The following is an 18,904-nucleotide window of genomic DNA, read 5'->3' on the forward strand; positions in this document are numbered from 1 at the left end:
GGAAAATTAGGAGTTTCTAACAAGTATACCAAAGAAAACACACAGACCAATTATCTTGGTGGCGTTTGACTAAACACTGGTGCATATACCTATTCTTACCAATTTCAGGAGTTGTGGTCTATTTCATTCTTAAATCCTGGGACTTTTAGGCACACCACCTTCTACCACCATGCTGATTATTACTCAGGCAATCTCTCATCTCCATGTAAGCTTATGGATGCACATATTCATTTAGAAATGCATTATTTAGTTATTTGTGTGTGTGCATGCATGTACATATGTGTGTACACCTAATATTCCCCCAATCATATACAAGAAAAGTAAGACAACAGAGCCATCAATCCCTATTTCTTCAAAATTCACTAGTATAATGTATATGTTAAGACACATACAGTGGTTAATATCATACCCATTAATAGATGGTCTCTTACATTCTGAAGATTTTTGAGAAGCTGAAGAAATGTTGCTTCTCATTCTGTAAGAATTAGAATAGTCCAAAGTGCTGGGGAAAATTTCCATATCATGATCTTCTTTTGCCCACTAGCATTTAAAAATGCCTGAGAACTACTTTAATAAGCCTGGGTAATTTTGTCTAATACAACAAAACATTGTAAATCTAGGGCAATTCATGAACAACTGAAAAATCAGGAAAATGTACATTGTTTTCTTGATAAGTAAGTGCTTTTATGATGTAGTTTTAAAGAGTGTGAGTTCACACTATATTGTGGAGCGTGAAAAGACTGAATAGCATGGTGTTTGGGAGTTTACCTTTAAGTTCCAACCCTGGCATCATTTCTAAAGCATGGTCTGCCATTTACAATCCATGTGGCCCTGGACAGAGTACTTGAAAACTGTAAGCCTCATCTTCATTTGCAAAGTGGAAATAATTGTATCTATATCAAAGAGCTTTTATGAAAACAAAATGGCATGATGCATGCCTGGCACAGAATATGAGCATTAAAAGTGGTAACTATAGTAATAGCATATTAAAAAGCAGAGACATTACTTTGCCAGCAAAGGTCCATCTAGTCAAGGCTATAGTTTTTCCAGTGGTCATGTATGGATGTGAGAGTTGGGCTGTGAAGAAAGCTGAGCGCCAGAGAATTGATGCTTTTGAACTGTGGTGTTGGAGAAGACTCTTGAGAGTCCCTTGGACTGCAAGGAGATCCAACCAGTCCATTCTGAAGGAGATCAGTGCTGGTATTCATTGGAAGGACTGATGCTGAAGCTGAAACTCCAATACTTTGGCCACCTCATGCAAAGAGTTGTCTCATTGGAGAAGACCCTGATGCTGGGAGGGATTGAGGGCAGGAGGAGAAGGGGGCGACAGAGGATGAGATGGCTGGATGGCATCACTGACTCAATGGACATGAATTTGGGTGATGGACAGGGAGGCCTGGCATGCTGCGATTCATGAGGTCTCAAAGAGTTGGACACGACTGAGCAACTGAACTGAACTGAACTGATAGTAATAAATTAGTAATATTTTTCAACCTACAGGAGTTGGTTCCCTGGTCCTCATATGACAAGTTCAGCTTAAGTCTATAGATACAACACTCTTGATAAGATTTCAATGAAGATATGTTTTCCAAAGACAGAAACCCACTAGGAGTTTCTTAGAGGTCATACCTAGGAAGTACTGGGCCATTGTTACCTTATATTCAGATGGGACAAGTAGAGGTGGCAGCCACCATAGTCATCAAATTCAAAATATATGTGGTTTCATAGTCCTACCAACTAGAAGTATAATATCCACAAAATCCTCACAAATGTAGTAATATATGCTTTTTAAAAATTCTCTTGTTTTATATCCTTTGTTGCTTTAAAGTTTTTCATTTTTAAGGCTTTGCTCTACTATTTTTTTCTTTTCCATGTTGACTTTGTAAAATTAAGGCATTAGTTGTTCATTTTCCACCCAAAGTTCCTGGTTTATCCATAGACTATGTGTTGCAGGAAGGGGGACCTCTTTAGGGCCCGAAACTGGACTCTTGTCTAACATTCGGAAATGAATTGTCCGAAGAGACACGTGCTGATAAAGCAAGAGATTTTATTGGGAAAGGGCGCCCAGGCAGAGAGCAGTACGTTAAGGAAACCCAGGAGAACAGCTCTGCCACATGTCTCGCAGTCTTGGGTTTTATGCTGATGGGATTCGTTTCCGGGTTGTCTTTAGCCAGTCATTCTGATTCAGAGTCCTTCCTTGTGGTACATGCCTTGCTCAGCCAAAATGGATGCCAGAGAGAAGGATTATGGGAGGAGGTCGGACATGTGGTGTCTCCTTTTGACCTTTCCTGAACTCCTCGGTTGGTGGAGGCTTATTAGTTCCTTGTTGCTTACCAGGACCTCCTGTCATAAAACAACTCATGCAAATAGTTACTATGGTGCCTGGCCAGGGTGGGCGGTTTCAGTCAGTGTGCTTCCCCTAACATATGGACCTTTCAGTTATAGAGGGAGCATGGCTCATGTTCGGTGCCCAAGAAACGTTTGCTGATCCAATGCTGTTGTAGAGCAGGATTCCAGTTCTGCCTCATGACTTAAAAGCGCTAATTTGTTTAAATCATGAAAAAAATATTCATGGACCCACTGCTGTTTAAAACTTCCCCTGTATCAGAATGATGTCTAGAAATACTGCATCAATTGATTTAGCCACAAGGTTTTTCAAAAGAAATCTAAGAAATATATCTACATCTTTTTTACTTAAAAATTATTTTAACAGTAGCATACATAAAAGTGTTCTGTGATGACTATACATGAGTAGCAAGTGTTGGATAAATTGGTGGTGGAGGGTGGGGGATATCATGATTCTGCTTTTGTGAAACTTGTTTGAATGATGGAACTTTTCTCAATAGTGGGTTTCCAAGTTTTAGAAGATTGTATGAGTTTGGTGTGATTTATTTCTGTTGTGAATGATTTTAATTTATGCCAGGAGAATCTTCTCTGAGACTTGAAAATTCAGGTATTTAATCTTACTCTCTAAATTATTTTTACTAATTGCTGCTTCATGCAATGTCAGCTGCAGGTTGAATAACTATTTACTATCTGCCTTCGATAGTAAAAAAATCTATATCTTGCCTAAGGTAGTGATCATTTTAAAGAACATGTTAAGTACTTTTTCTACTTATTCTAATTTTTCAAATCTTCTTAATTTTTTTTGCACAGTATCTTTGTCAGGATCCCAGTGCTTAGATGGGTATGGTCCTGAAGTTTGACCATATTTATTATGATGTCCACTTTAGGGTACTTTACAAGGAAGTGTTTTTAAAAGATCTTTCGCTTCAGTCTATTCCCATGATTCTTCTGAAGGAAAAGGATGTCATATCTCTCAAATATCTTTTGATCTATGCTGACTACTCTATTATTTAGTCAGAAAATTTCTAAATGATGAAGAGAAACTTCTTAAGTGCTCAGGAGAAAAAAATGTTAACTTCCAGTGCTGCAGTAATAATTCTAAATTCTTTCACATTTGTGTGGTCCTTTTTTTTTTTTTTTTCCTAATGTGGGAAGTCCAAGAAATTAGACTAAGTCTTAATAGAAGCATATAAAATAAATTTTTCATTGGTACTTTTGTTGTTAGGGTAGGAAAAATAGGCTTACAACAGGCACTTGATCAGTTTTCAACAGTTTTAAAAGCCTTATCATGTTCCTGGTTGGGTCTCTCTGCTTTTGCTAACTGAAAATGCATCCTGAAAGTTAACTTTATGGAACCACTTTGGCTTTCTGTCCACATGTATTCTATTATATTGTGTTGCCAAATAACAATTAATGTACGATGTTTTTAGGGTTACAAAGCATTGAAAATCAAGTTCTGGCTGTCTTATATGGACACTAATCCCAATGACAGGTAGTATGGAAAGCTTCTTAGGGTTCTATAGAACCCCTTTAGCATTAGTAAGTGGAGTAGCCTTCCATTCCTTTGTCAGCAGGGCATGCGTCAGTTCAGACATTGCAGCTTGCACACAGGGAGGCAGGACAGTACTGACAGTTAGAGGCACCCACCTTTGATGGAGGCCAGGCTTTTATCATTTACTCCTTGGTTGTGGGGACTGTACTGCATCAGAGCCTTTTCTTACTAGGTATGCCCTGCCCCTTGTTTCGATGGAAGTGGAAACTGAGACCCAGAGGAGATAATCCTCTTACCTAAAATTAGGCCACTTGTTAGTAGCTGATCCAGGATTAGGTTCCAAACTGATGACCATTCATTTACTGAACAGGCACTGGAATACATACTCAGTTCAGGAAGAACCTTTCAGTTAAGTATGTGACAGTCAGGTGAACTAGTAATTCTGATGCAGTGTAGTAAATACTGCTCAGTGCACCAACCAGGTGCTGTGCTGTGAATGTAGGGAGGTCACTAGACCCAGTGTGATGCTGGTCAGGGAATGTTTTTCAGAGAAAGTCTGGCTTAGGTCTCCTGGGCCAATGACCTAGATCTCTGAAACCACAGTTTCCTTTGCTAAAACTACCCTGCAGGTTTTGGGAAAAGATTACAGAGGATAGGCGCAAAGTGGCCCATAATAGATGTTCACCAAATGGTGACTGACATTATTATAAAAGGGATGAGGCAGTCTAAACTACATCTTAGGAGAGACAGACACTGTTTAGAAAGGAACCCTTGAAATCAGTAAGGAATGTCCACAGGAGATGCAGTTCACTCTTTGGCACCTATGGCAGAAGAAGCTAGGGGAGAAAGAACCTTGCCTTAGGAGAGGGATGACCCTGGTGTAAAGGGAACAGGAGGTAACAGATGCTCAGACTTCTAGGATACTGTAAACTAATGTGTTCACAATCAATTATTCTTTCAAGTTCTGGATGTCCACCAAAGCTGAGGAAATGGCATTAAGTCACTAGAGCAGAAGTTTTTAACCAGGAAATCCATGGATAAATGGCGTATGCATGTGTGCACTTGTTTCAGGGGCAAGCATTCATTTCTTTAATTAAATTCTCAAACTGCAAATCATCAAGCTACAAAATTGTCGAAATTCAAAAAATATAAAGTAACTCAGACCTTTAACTCAAGGTCACAGCTAACTCTGGCATAAGGAATTCATACATAATTGGGGAACCCTCCAATTGTTTCTCCAACAAAAATATTCATTAGACAAGAGCACTCCCAGCATTTTTGGCTTAAGCAGACACCTGGACAAGAGAAATGTATTTGGCTAACTTGTACTCCTTGAATTGGCAAACCACCAGTATCATTTTTCACATTGGTGGTGCCCCATGGAAACACCTTGCAGGATTTTACCTTGTGAATTCATTGCCAAATCCCTATCTCCTTGGCAGCAGCTATGTTAATTTCTTGCCAAATGGGTTAAGGCAGAAATGGCCTAGTATTGTGGAAGAAGATATCCCCCCTTTTAAAAAAGGCAATGGATAAGCATTCTGAGACCATTTGGCATGGTGTGGTCAAGGCATTGAAGTCTGATGCCAATTTCTTAAGATAATAATTATCTTATTTAGTAGCAACTTCAGCCAATAGTCAGTGTTTGATTCATGTAACAGTGTAAGGGCAGTAGCAGTGTGAATGTTAGGGCAGAACAAAGATTACTCAAATTCATGGTGTAAAAAACAGGATGCAAAAGATTTTGATTTAAACTAACTCATTTAAAATTGTATCCTGATGGGCTTTCTGGTGGCTCAGTGGTAAAGAATCCACCTGCAGTGTTGGAGACCCAGATTTGATCCCTGGGTTGGAAAGATACTCTAGAGGAGGGCATGGCAACCCACTCCAGGATTCTTGCCTGGAGAATCCCGTGAACAGAAGAGCCTGGTGGGCTATAGTCCATGGGGTCGCAATCAGTCAGACACGACTGAGTGACTAAGCACGCATGCAGTCAGGAACACAGCTTGATAACTTATTATATCCCACCAGAAAATACTACAGTGTGATATTTTCAGCCAAGCCCTCTTTTCTTAAGTACTGGAATAAAACCTGCACACCATCAATTGAGCAACTGTCCTCTTCATCTTCTCTCTGGCCCTGTAGACAATCTAGTTGATGAAGTGTGACATTGTGAATAATCTTGGTTTTGCCAGCTAAGCTTTTCCCACCTGCTATCACAGAAGAGCCATACACCAGTATTTTCATCAACCTGTTTGCAGTGCTTCTCATCTCATCATCTGAATTTGGTGAAGCAACCAGAGGAAACATCAAAATTGCTTTCCATTCTGCATAACAGTAAAGGAGAATGATCTGCTTTTTCTGTGCAACTGAATCCTGACACTGGTGGTTCCTGGGCTCCGGGCCCATTGCTGACTGAAGTGAACAGCCTTAGCTTATCAGAGTCGTTGGGAGAGAACTTTATTATAGTTTCTTAGTTTTTTGTGCTTGCTGGAAGAATTTGATGAGGTTGTAAAGTAAATTATTTTCTTCTTTGATAAACCAGGAATAAATATCCTTCAAGTCAGGTTACATTGCAAGGTAACATGCTCCTTTGATATATGCCACGTCACCAAGGCAGAAGGGTCTTTGTTAATGACCTTTGCAGTTAAAGATTACTCTCATTTTGATTAACTACAAAACTAGCAAGCAACCAATGCAAAGGATACACCCAGGTAAAACTGAGCAGAGGGGCTCTAGACACACCTCTTTGTTCCTGAGAGAGGACCATGTATAGCTCCTGGTCTAAGTAGCCTCCATGGAATTAAGGACCTGCAGGTCAAATGAACCATCAGGCTAGGGAAGAAACAACATCTCACTGAAAATATCTCCCCATTTCAATATAAAGAAATTCTTGCCATGCCAGAATTACTTCCTTTTAAATGCATTTTTTCCAGCATCAGTGATAGGGCAGGCTTGCCCTTAACTTATTAACTATCTCCCACCTCCCCCTCACCTTTTTTTCAGTTGTTTGATGAACTCGTGATTCACCCTAATGACCTTACATGTTTCATTTACTGAGTTTTATCTGATTGGTAAAGAACAGGAATATTCATATGCAGTAGTTCCAGTTAGTGAAGTGAAAGTTTCTCAGTTGTGTCCAACTCTTTGCGACCCCATACAGTCCATGGAATTCTCCAGGTCAGAATACCAGAGTTGGTAGCTGTTCCCTTCTTTAGGGGATCTTCCTAACGCAGGGATCGAACCCAGGTCTCCTACATTGTAGGCAGGTTCTTTACCAGCTGAGATATAAGGGAAACCCAACAGTATTGGAATAGGTAGCCTGTCCCTTTTCCAGCAGATTTTCCTGACCCAGTAATCAAATCAAGGTCTCCTGCATTGCAGGCAGATTCCTTGCCAACTGAGCTATCAGGGACGCCCCAGTTCCAGTCGGTAGGTGGCATCTTTTATGTAGATGTTTTCTTGATTTCCTAGTCATTCTGCTTTTTTCACCAAGAGCCAAGAGCACCAGTTAGGGATGTAAGAAGAAAAGCAGGATGCCCAGTTAAATTTAAATTTCAGAAGAGCAACAAATAATAGGTAAATTTATATCTCAAATGTTATTTTTTTAAATCTAAAATGTAACTGGGTGTCCTTTATTTTAATTTGCTAAATCTTGCAACTCTAAAATGAATCTTCTCCAAATCAAAGAACTTGCTGTACAGAACTAAGAGATTGACGATGCTCTTAAGCCATATTTTCTGTAGCCATTTGCTTATAATACATAGCAAAACATTAAAAATAGGGACAGACTGTCATAAGAAAAAAGGATTAAACATAAGATGAATATAAATGGGATAGTAAGAACTCAGTGAGTTACCTAGAAAAGCTATGAAATTTTTAGTCGGTTGGAAGAGAGGAACATGAACAAGATTCCAACAAATACCCAAAATTTAGCTTCAGTCCTTCCCGAGGCATTAAAGTGTACATTTTTATCCAATGCCTTACTTATTTTCACCTTCCAGCTTTCTGGTTTCTGACATTTTTTTCCAGAAATACATTAAATAAAATAATTGTACTTATAGAAAATCTAGTGTAATTTATCAGTATCTTTTTGAATAGAGATGGAAACATTTCTACTTTTCAACTACTTTTTCTTTAAATATCCAGAGGCTTCTCACATCTAATACAGATATGAAATAAATAGTATATGTTAATTAAGAATAACAGATATCCAAGATTATAAGATGTTTATTAGAATTTTAAAGTTGAATTTCACAATAGAAAGGGCACTTGAGTGTAGGGAAAAAGGAATCTCAAACCAAGAGGCTGGCCAAGTGATGAATTCATGGACTATATTAATAAACCAAAAAATTAGATAAATCAGTGCTAGACAAAGAGAGACTATTGGCTTTGAAATGCGATGAGCTTATTGAAGCCTCTGAGTGAGGTTCTTCGTAGTGATACCTAATTGGGTGGCTCCTTGCCCAGTGGCCTTGTAGTAAATGGTCACAGGACTGACACCTGACCCAAAATGGGCTAAAGGTTGCTCATGCCTTGGAACATTGAGCTTAAACTGTGAGACTCAGAAGTTGCTAGACTTAAACCCGGTAACAGTGGTGCTCTTAAAAAAAAAAAACACACACACACACACATCAAGGAATTTCTACAGCCGTAATCTAGAAGTGGTCCTTATTCCTGCTGTTCCTCAATTTTGCATTTCAGCTGTATTTTAGATTGCATCAACTAGTTCAGTATTTTTCCAACAGATGTCTTTGTGCTTAAGTTAGCTAGAATTGGCTTTTGGGTTGCTTGCAAGCAAAAAGAAATTATATGATGCTTTGAGGTCAATTTCATCTCATTTTGATTCTCATCTAATCAAATATGCCAGATATTTTGTTAGGAGAGATAGAATGGTGAATGAGATGAACATGATTCTGCTTTATGGAGCTTTTAGTCTATCAGAGAAAATAGACACTGACAACATAATTAAACTATGGAAATGGAAGAGTTTCATTCATTCATCATACAAATATTTATTGAGCCCCATTAGATATAAAGCATTGTTCTAGATGCTTGGAACATCTGTAAAGAAAACAAATATTCCACTTTTGTATCTTCCAGCAGGGGATGAAAAATAAATAATAAACCTAAAAAGTACATAAATAATATAGATTTAGAAGGTGGTAAGTGCTATGGGAAAATAAGCTAAAAAGAAGATAGCAAGAAATCATGCATGCATCAAAGGGCTTAGAGTCCAGAGAGAAAAGACAGGTTGGAGAAAGTGAATTATTATTAGAGCTGAAATACTGGCAACAAGGCCAAATGGTCCAAAAAGGTGAAGTTAACCAGAGTATGTTGTTAAAGACTTTATAAGCCATTTTGAGGATTTTGAACTTCATCCTAAAGCAATCCAAAGCCACTTAAGAGTTTTAAGCTACGGACATGATCACATTTGCATTTTAAATTTATCGTCCTGCCTCCAACCTGGAAAACCCGTTGAAGGCTAACCAGTAGTAGATGAGAGAGAATAATTAGGAGGTGGTTGTCCTAGTCCAAGTGAGAAATGGTGATACTGTTGATTAACATGTGTTTCTTGAACTGGAAAATGGTAGCTGTATTTAAATGGCTGTTAACGAGGCAAATTTTCAGCTTATCATATTTAGAGTAAATTAATGCCTGTCAGGTTTATCTTCTGTTCTTCGAGGTTTGATGCTGTTTACCAATTTGAAATGTTGACCACTTTTTCATTAGCTTCGTACCTACCAAGTTTAATTATGTCTCCTCTTTAGGAAAAAAATATATGACAAGTTAAGGAGCTGTGCAGCCACAGGACAAGCATCGATTCTGTTCACCTGCATCTGTTCCTAGCTACCTACATATGGTTGTCCTCAAATTCTGAGAGAAATAATACAGGGGACAAGCAAACCACATATATACAGCTCCTTTATTAACAGGCCTTCTCTTTAAGTTCTTGTATTCTTTTCTTCCTAGTGAGACACTATAGATGATGTAGGAGAAAACCACATGCTCCTTTTACCATTCCACTATTAGGTCTTGATCAAGGTTTATCTGCTGGTAAGCAATAGGTCACTTGGCCCTCATAATTTGTGATAACATCTTGTTACACTCACATAATATTTTTTAAAGGCTGTGAAACTAGACAAGTGTTATGCTTGGTTGCTGCACAAGCAGTTTAGCACTTAACCAGTTTCACTGGTATGAATGAAGTTATAAAGTTATAAAGTGTAAGTCGCTCAGTCGTGTCCAACCTTTGTGACCCCATGGACTGTAGCCCACTAGACTCCTCTGTCCAGGGAGTTCGCCAAGCAAGAATACTGGAGTGGGTTGCCATGCCCTTCTCCAGGGGATCTTCCTGATTCAGGGATCGAACCCTGAAGCACATATTAATCAAGGATATCACCATTTCTCACTTGGACTAAGACAACCACCTCCTAATTCTTCTCTCCCATCCACTATTGTTTGCTTTCAATGGGTCTCCTGCATTGCAGGCAGATTCTTTATCATCTGAGCCACCAGGAAGCCCAAAGTTAAAGTTATACCCACCTGTAATTATTTGAATGTTTAATTTTCAGCATAGATACTAATCCCACCTTAACCAGTCCGTTCCTTTTCTCCTTTGGCCTGGGAAGAGCTTAGGCTCTTTCAGTCCCAAAGATGTAGACAGAAATTGCAGTCAGCCTTCAACTCCACTGCTTCAGGTCTTGCCAGTACAAATGTAACTACAATGGGAAAAGAGATTTTTGAATTATCTTAGCATCCCTCCAAAAATTTCCCCTCTCATGCTTGAGGAAGTGAGAAAGGAAGAGGAGAGTGCCAAGTACCACATTTTGCCATGCTGGAATGTAGTTTCCTTTGGGCCAATTGGGTGTCCTTGATTCTCAAGAAATCTGCCTTTCTTAAGGAAGTTGGAGGAGATCAGATGGTTAAATGGCACTTAAGGGCGTGGTTTTTAACTGTTACCATTGCAAAGTCTTATTTAAAAATGTACTTTTTAAACATGGGTTTCCATCTTGTATTACTTTGTGTCTTGGTGTCTCTCCCTCATGAATTACTTTGCATCTTGTTTGAAGTGAACAATTCTCAAATTTATATCCTGTCCTACTTTTATTTCAGGAACTTTACTTAAAATATCTTTTTCCCCCTCCACCCTGCTCAGATATGCATGAACATTATATGCATTTCATACTCTTTAAGACACAGAAAATAATAAGCCAATCTGAATAATGGTAAAAGAAGAGTCAGAGTAGAGATTTTATTCTCAAAAGAGTGGACAGTGCAGTATCTTCTTATTGCTATCAGTTATCTATTGTTAATATAAGTCATGAAAAGACATAAATTAGTAAAACAAGGCAATAGAACATGAATTTGGAGGTATTCTCAATTCCATGCAGCCCAGCATAGTGAATGCTTGCTTCTTGGGAGCAGGTAACACAACACATTCTACTCCTTTTTGTACCCCCTTACTCAACCAAAGGAGTCAAGCATATGCCTACTGGTTACTAAACACACGAATAGATGAGTAGAGTAAATTGAAATTAATGATACTTAAGAGACATCTAATACTGTCCTTAACTTTACTAGAAGTCACACCAGTGATGGACACAGAAGATTTTGATTAGGAATTGAGTGCTGAGTTATATAACTCTCTGGGGCTGGTGTGTGGCCACACTCAAGGAAGGAAAAGTCCAAGGAAGGAGCTACTGGAGAAGAGACTAGAAATTAGGCAAATGGCCCTCAATTTGAGTATGTGCCAGAATCACCTGGACAGCTTCAGAGAGCAGTGTCCTAGGCCCTAACCTCCAAGAGAGTTTCTGATTCAGTAGCTGGGGAATGAGGCTTTAGAGTTTGCATTTGTTAGAGTTTGCATTTCTAAGATTTCCCCCTTAGGTGGTTCTGATGCTGCTAATCCAAACAGAATTTGAAAAACTGGCCCAGCTCCAGGGATCTGGTCAGACTGTGCGCTTTGTGATTTGCATAGAGAAGGAGGTAATTACAGCAATTTCTGAAGCCAGTACCTAGATAATGTAACAAAGAACTTAAATGGGAGTTAAAAATCAGCTGACATAAACAAGATGGAAGATAGAATGAATGGAATCAACCTAGTAATACCTTCAGCTTAGTTAATTTAGCAATGTTAGACCATCCACCTATATCTGAGCTAATATAATAATAAGTTATTCCTGAAATATGTTCACATTGGCAGAAAGTTTATGCCCTTGTGCATATGTCAAGGTAAATGATGAAGATGGAGAGAGGGCAGCTCAAGGAGAGGAGACACATCATTCATCCTTTAGGAGAAACTACCTCCACTTCCCACTCTTCACTCTTCCCACCCAATTAGTGCGATATCCCTTGTAAATATCCTTAGGAGGTTTCTGAAACTGTGGCGACAGCCTCAGCAACCAGGTATCATGTGGAAGCGTTTCACTTTATTGTAATAGTTAAGCGGAAACCACCTAAAATTTAGATCTGATTGCCTATGCTTCGTTGTGCTCAGCTAATTGGGTTTCTTGCATTTTAAAAATTGAGTATGAAGTTTTTGCATACTTATCCGTGTTCCTTCCAGTAATCGTTTAGGACTTTGGGGAACATTAACGTTTATCTTTGTTACAGAATTTTACATACTTAAGTGGATTTTCTCAACTTGCCAACAAAAAGGAATAGAGGTAGTGCATTAAAATGAAATATGTCTAAAAAAACTGTTACATTTTGGTAAGCAAGTGGTCAGATGCTCGTATTTAATCTAAGTTCATTACTGAAAATATTTTTTAAAAAACTGCTTAGTGATCCTTTCAAGGGAAAACTCAGCTCATGTATAAAAAGCCGTATAAAAATGACTCCAGAGACCTTGGCTGCACATCCAGCGGTCAAATATTTCAATGCTCCGCTGCTCCCGTTCCTGTTACAGGTACATGTGACAGCACTGCAGCGATGAGTGGAATTTTAAAGAGGAAGTTTGAAGAAGTTGACGGCTCCTCGCCCTGCTCCTCTGTGCGGGAATCAGATGATGAAGTTTCCAGCAGTGAAAGCGCTGACAGTGGGGACAGTGTCAATCCGTCCACTTCTAATCATTTTCCCCGTGAGTACAGAAGCCATAACTGAAGCGGATTGTTTGGTTCTACAGTGAAAATAATTGTATTAGTGTGTGATTTTTTTTACCTGTTATTACTAATTTTGTTTTGTTTTTACAATTGAACTAAAAGCAAGACACGATTAAGGAAAAATGAAAGATTTTTGAGGCATCAGTGGATTCCTTTGTATGGTGGATTATTTGATCATGTTAACCAACAGAGTCAATGAAAAATGACTTTTTATATTATTACTTTTCAAAGGAAATGCCCTACTCTGGCAGTAGATGGGGAAAGACATGTCTAGGCACAAAAAATGTATCCTCGTCAAAGCTGAAATGATACCCTAGGAGGAAAAAAAAGTGGGGAGGATGTATTTGGGAGTGGAAGGTCTGGGCTCACTGAGAAAGGGCATAGCCAGCCATGATTTAAGAGATTAAAAGCAGCAAAACTCTCCCAAATGTGCAAGTGAGTGCTGTTTTACGTCTTTCTACTCATCTCTTTATTCTCTTATCCTTAAGAATAATATTTAAAGCCCACAAAATAAAAAAGGTGTATTCTTCCTCTTTTTCCACTGCACTGTAGCATCACACCTTCCTGTCAGGCAAGGTACTGTGAGGTTTGAAGGACTGACAAGAGAATTTCATAAGGTAATACAATAGACAGGCTAAATGAAACTGACTATTACTAGCTAAATAATCTTGAGTTTATGTTTCCCATAGGAGGCTTTTAATATATCGTGATATGATGATAGATAACTAATTTTAGTTTTTTATTTTTCAGTTAAGTAGCTGATTTTATTAATATGTCATTACATATTGTAGAATTTATTTTGCTAATGTGACTACCGAGAAAATGAGAATTAATCATATTTTTAAGAGTTAATAAGGAGTTCAATAAAACTTGAATATGAAACACATATATTAAAATCAACAGCATTCCTTTAAGCAAGCAAAATTCATAGAAAATAGAATGAGAGGACATCTACAATTATTATAACAAAAATGTCATCAAATATTAAGGGACAAAGTAATTGTATGATGTAGGTTGATCTTCAGATATATTTACAAATGTCATGATAGTGTGAAATGAGCTTGTGTTTTAATTTTAAAGATGTATGTTACCTGTTTGGTCTTAATATTAACAGTGATAATAACAACAACATCATCATCTAAGATGTTTTGTGAAGATCAAAGAGCAAGTGAGATAATACACATGAAAGAACTTTGTAAAATGTCAAGTACTGAGCACATGTTATATTAAAATTTATTCTCATAGCTCATGTTTATTGGGTACATGCTGTAATCCAATAGTTTTATATACATTATTCCTACCGTTTACAGCCATCCTGGAAGAACCACTACCTTCAATTTACAGAGGAAATAACTGAGGCTCAAAGAGGCTAAATATCTTGCCCAAGATCACATAGGATTTAAGACTAGACTCACATATATACATGTGTGTGTATATATACATATATATATATCTCTCCATATATTTATGTGTCCCATCCCATAGTCTTCACCTTTTCTATTATCTCATTCTGCCCTTTAATAATATAATATTGGACATATCTTTATAATGCGATTTATTGTGAGTTAGAAAAGTACTTGATTTAATGAAGAGACAGATTATGCTTCTGGATATAAAGGTAAATCTATTAAATATTTCCACATTAATTTGTGGATATAAAAGTATAATCTTTATAAAACGCTCAACTAGACTTTCTTCAGTTCAGTTCAGTCACTCAGTCGTGTCCGATTCTTTGCGACCCCATGAATCGCAGCACGCCAGGCCTCCCTGTCCATCATCAACTCCCGGAGCTCACTCAGACTCACGTCCATCGAGTCAGTGATGCCATCCAGCCATCTCATCCTCTGTCGTCCCCTTCTCCTCCTGCCCCCAATCCCTCCCAGCATCAGAGTCTTTTCCAATGAGTCAACTCTTCTCATGAGGTGGCCAAAGTACTGGAGTTTCAGCTTCAGCATCATTCCTTCCAAAGAAATCCCAGGGCTGATCTCCTTCAGAATGGACTGGTTGGATCTCCTTGCAGTCCAAGGGACTCTCAAGAGTTTTCTCCAACCCCACAGTTCAAACGCATCAATTCTTCAGCGCTCAGCCTTCTTCACAGTCCAACTCTCACATCCATACATGACCACAGGAAAAACCATAGCCTTGACTAGACGGACCTTAGTCAGCAAAGTAATATCTCTGCTTTTGAATATGCTTAGAGGTGATGGAATAATGAAAATCTATTTGGAAAAATAAGCTAATGAGAATAAAGGGATATTTTTAAAAAGAAGCCATAAATCTTGAAAAGCTACTCCAGATATTAAATAATCATAGAAAATTATATAGTTTAACATTTTTGGTACTGTATTAGATCTAGGAAAATAGAGAAAATCTCAACGTAGTATGATAAGAATTATATATTATATATATACATATAGGAATATGTATATATTGTGTACATATATGTATACATTATATACATATATGAATAGAGCATTGTAAAGCAATGTGAGAGGGAGGAAGTATTTAATAAATGATTTTGGTATTAGAGTTTGAAATAGAAAAATTCAGAAACATATCTCACAACATATACCAAAATAGATTTCAGATGGAGTAAGTAGACAAAGATTTTTAAAATACATACCATGGGGGAAATTACATATTTGCTAAATGTTTGGTAGGATTTTTATCTGAGCTTTGTAGTAATATAAAAAGGTCACATTGCAAAATACTTAAAATATTTAATAATAGAAAAGTATTAAACATACCTGACCCCCCCAAAAGCCCAAAGTAAAATAATCTATATTGGAAAGTAATTTGCAGTTAGTATGGCAAAGCATTATTGTCTAATGGCATATAAAAATACACATGAAAATTTTTCATATAAATTAAGATACATACCTTCAAAGATAATCAACATGATAGCAAATATAATTAGCAAATATTTTGAAGCATTACAGTAGTAATACCAGAGAGTAAAGTAATACTAGTGAGATTTCATTGTATGAAATCGTGGAAATTTCATCTCCATGAAATTAGTGTTCTTCTCTCCAATAAAAAATGGTAGTACAGTACTTAAGTGCTGGTGACGGTCACGGTACAAATTGTATGTACATCCATATTGCTGTTGATGGCAATGAAATTTATAAAGCACTTTGGAAATATAAGAGCCATAATGATATTCATCTCTATGCATCTGTACTTCAGATAATTTGTCTAAAGGGGAAAACATCAAAAACACAGGGAAAATGCATAATTGAAAATGTTGATGGTTGGGGGCAATGCCAAAAAATAGGTATTAGGGCAGGGAAGAGGAAGGTCATGTGTCTATGAGTGGGGAAATGATTCATTAAGTTTATGGTAGCTGATACAGTTAATGTATTTTCATGATAATTATGAAGACATGGGGCTTCCCAGGTGGTGCTAAAGGTAAAGAATCTGCCTGCATGCAGGAGATGCAGTTTCTATCCCTGGGTCAGGAAGATCCCCTGGAGCAGGGCACAGGCAACCCACTCCAGTACTCTTGCCTGGAGAGTCTGATGGACAGAGGAGCCTGGCTGGCTACAGTCCACAGGGTCGCAAAAAATCGGACACGACTGAAGTGACTTAGCACAGCACAACATGAAGACATGAGGTAGTGTTAAGAAACGGAGAACACACAGTTTTACCTACACTGTCAGGGAAGGTCTTTGTATCATAAGTTACTCTAAAAACTGAAAGCAATTTGGTTTTTTGAAGTATTAGAATGATAGATTAATTTCATATTTGCTAATTTTTATTTCAGTTAATATTTATATATCTCACAAAAAGTGTTTTACATTTAAACTAAAATAACTGTAGTTTAGATTGTGTTTATGTAAGCAAATGGCATGATTGATAAACCATGCAATGCTTCAGTTAGCTAGTAAAGATTTTTTATGAGTTATGTCCAACAGATGTTATTTTTCCTGTTGAATAAATAGACATATTTTGTGATGCCCAAGAAGTTACTGAAATTTTCAACTCATCATTTATTGTCAGTGGTAGTTGGCAATGGTTAGTTTTCAAACTTGATAATTTAACTTTGTATTAAATGAAATCTGGCAGAGATTTTTCATGATTTTTAAAGACAATTAAATGATTGATTTAATAAAAAGTGCCCTTTTGATTTAATAGTCTCTTTAGTTCACCATATTAACATTATGAGGAAGGAGAAAAAGTGGGAAGAAAAAAGGCAAAACATCAAAAAACAAAAATTCTCCCTAGAATATTAATATTTGCTGTATAAAAGATCTGAACATGTTAACCCATATAAGAGTAGCTAAAAAGATTTGTTTCTTGAAATGTATTTCAAATCATTTGCTAGCCCCAAATAGAGGCATAAAGTTTTGTAAAATGTTTTATTTATTTTTTTCAGCTAGATTAAATTATGTACTGATCTGAAGTCACTTTTAGAAATATGTATTATTATTGATGAATCCTATTTTTAAAATATATTTTTATACTTTCAAAATTAAAGTAAATTACCGTAAAGAAGGATTTTTGATTCCTGTCAAATTTAGGTGGTATTAGGAAACCAAATTTAGCTTCACACAGATCTTTTAAGATACGGTTATTTAAATCTCACTCATTGTGAGCTCGTCTTTCCAATTTAAAATGTCAGGTACACCCAGTGCTTTATAAGCACTAACATATTGTGTAACATAACATTTTGTTATCATTACAAATACAGGAATTGATACAAATCAGGTGGTACGAGTCAGCATCTATGGTAGTAGAAGATTCCATGCTATTCCATGCTTTCTGTAAGTGTATTCAGTTTGTAGCACATCACATTATGATATCAAAAGCTTCGAAATGTAAATCAGTAAAGACATTATGCCTTTTTCCTTGGACTTCCGAGTTTTGCTAGGCAACTAGCATACTCGCCAGCGATCAACCAAGGTCATATCTTGTACTTCCCTTGAGATAGAAGCAGCTGGATTCTGTATTGCTGTGGAACGCTTTGTTTCATCAAATCCCTGTGGCTCTATAGCCAGTCAGCTGTACTTGAGCTCTGTCACAAGGAGAGCTACGGAGAAGCTGGTATGATTTTTTCCTACCCTCTCAAGATTCTTGGCACTTCATACAAGTAATGAGAAGCTGTTCGATGAAGCATCCTCTCCCAAGGAACACGTATTTTTCCTGAAACATAGTGTTTCTACAAATAAACATATAGTATTTAGGCAGTGGAAATATAAAAAGGCAAAATGATAGGTATTCTAAATTGCATGTGAAATCTGATAGTGGATGTCTTATATAGGATAAGAGTTTCTAATGTATACTTCCACATTCTTGAGCTCATTGGGTAGCCTAAAATCATTGTTTGATTAGGAGCCATTATTGTACCCATTTTATACAAGTAAGAAGTTAGCATTCAGAGATATATTATTAATTTATCCAGTGGCTGAGATTATAATCTGTGTTTGTCTCTCGCCCTCCCTCCCTCCTTCCTTACTTCCCTCGGTTTTCTCTCTGAATACACAGGGCGTGAATATGCTGCCACGTGCAGCCAAGTCACCATTTCCCTCCAACATCATTTCCCTCCCACCGACTGCACATTTTATAGTGGGATTAGAGATAAAAAATCAATGGAAATCAGATCTTGACGTGAAACTTTGTGGTGGAAGTATGACCAAAACATATCTATTCTCTTTACCAAGCGGTTAAAATGTATTGAACATTTAGATTCGGTTTTGACAGATATTGTGTATCTTATGTTCGGTCTCTGTGGTAGGTGCTTTTAGACATGTCAAAATGATAGACTACATGCGGTAAATACAGCTCAGATTACAGCGACAGGTCATGTCTACTCAGCACTGTGATAATAACTTAAGAACTTACTATAGCAAAAACAAACATAGCAATCAATCCCTGAATCAATGATTTTTCAAACAATGGAGGCCTGTTAAGGCAGAAAGTGAACATCGAAGTTTTAGGGAAGTCTTTGAGCAGGAGTTAGCAC

At 37.4% G+C, this 18,904-nt stretch overlaps 1 protein-coding gene across 3 annotated transcripts in view; it reads left to right on the plus strand.

Annotated features, from left to right (window-relative positions):
- Nucleotides 1–18,904, plus strand: part of CSRNP3 (cysteine and serine rich nuclear protein 3) — a 209,181-nt gene that overhangs the window by 110,060 nt on the left and 80,217 nt on the right. For all 3 annotated transcript variants that reach the window (XM_013969237.2, XM_005676031.3, XM_013969242.2), the window contains one exon: nucleotides 12,750–12,920. In XM_013969237.2, the coding sequence (XP_013824691.2) occupies nucleotides 12,750–12,920 (171 nt within the window). The remainder of the gene's footprint in view (nucleotides 1–12,749; nucleotides 12,921–18,904) is intronic.

Source organism: Capra hircus, chromosome 2, assembly GCF_001704415.2.
Source record: "Capra hircus breed San Clemente chromosome 2, ASM170441v1, whole genome shotgun sequence".
NCBI classification, from domain to species: Eukaryota; Metazoa; Chordata; class Mammalia; order Artiodactyla; family Bovidae; genus Capra; species Capra hircus.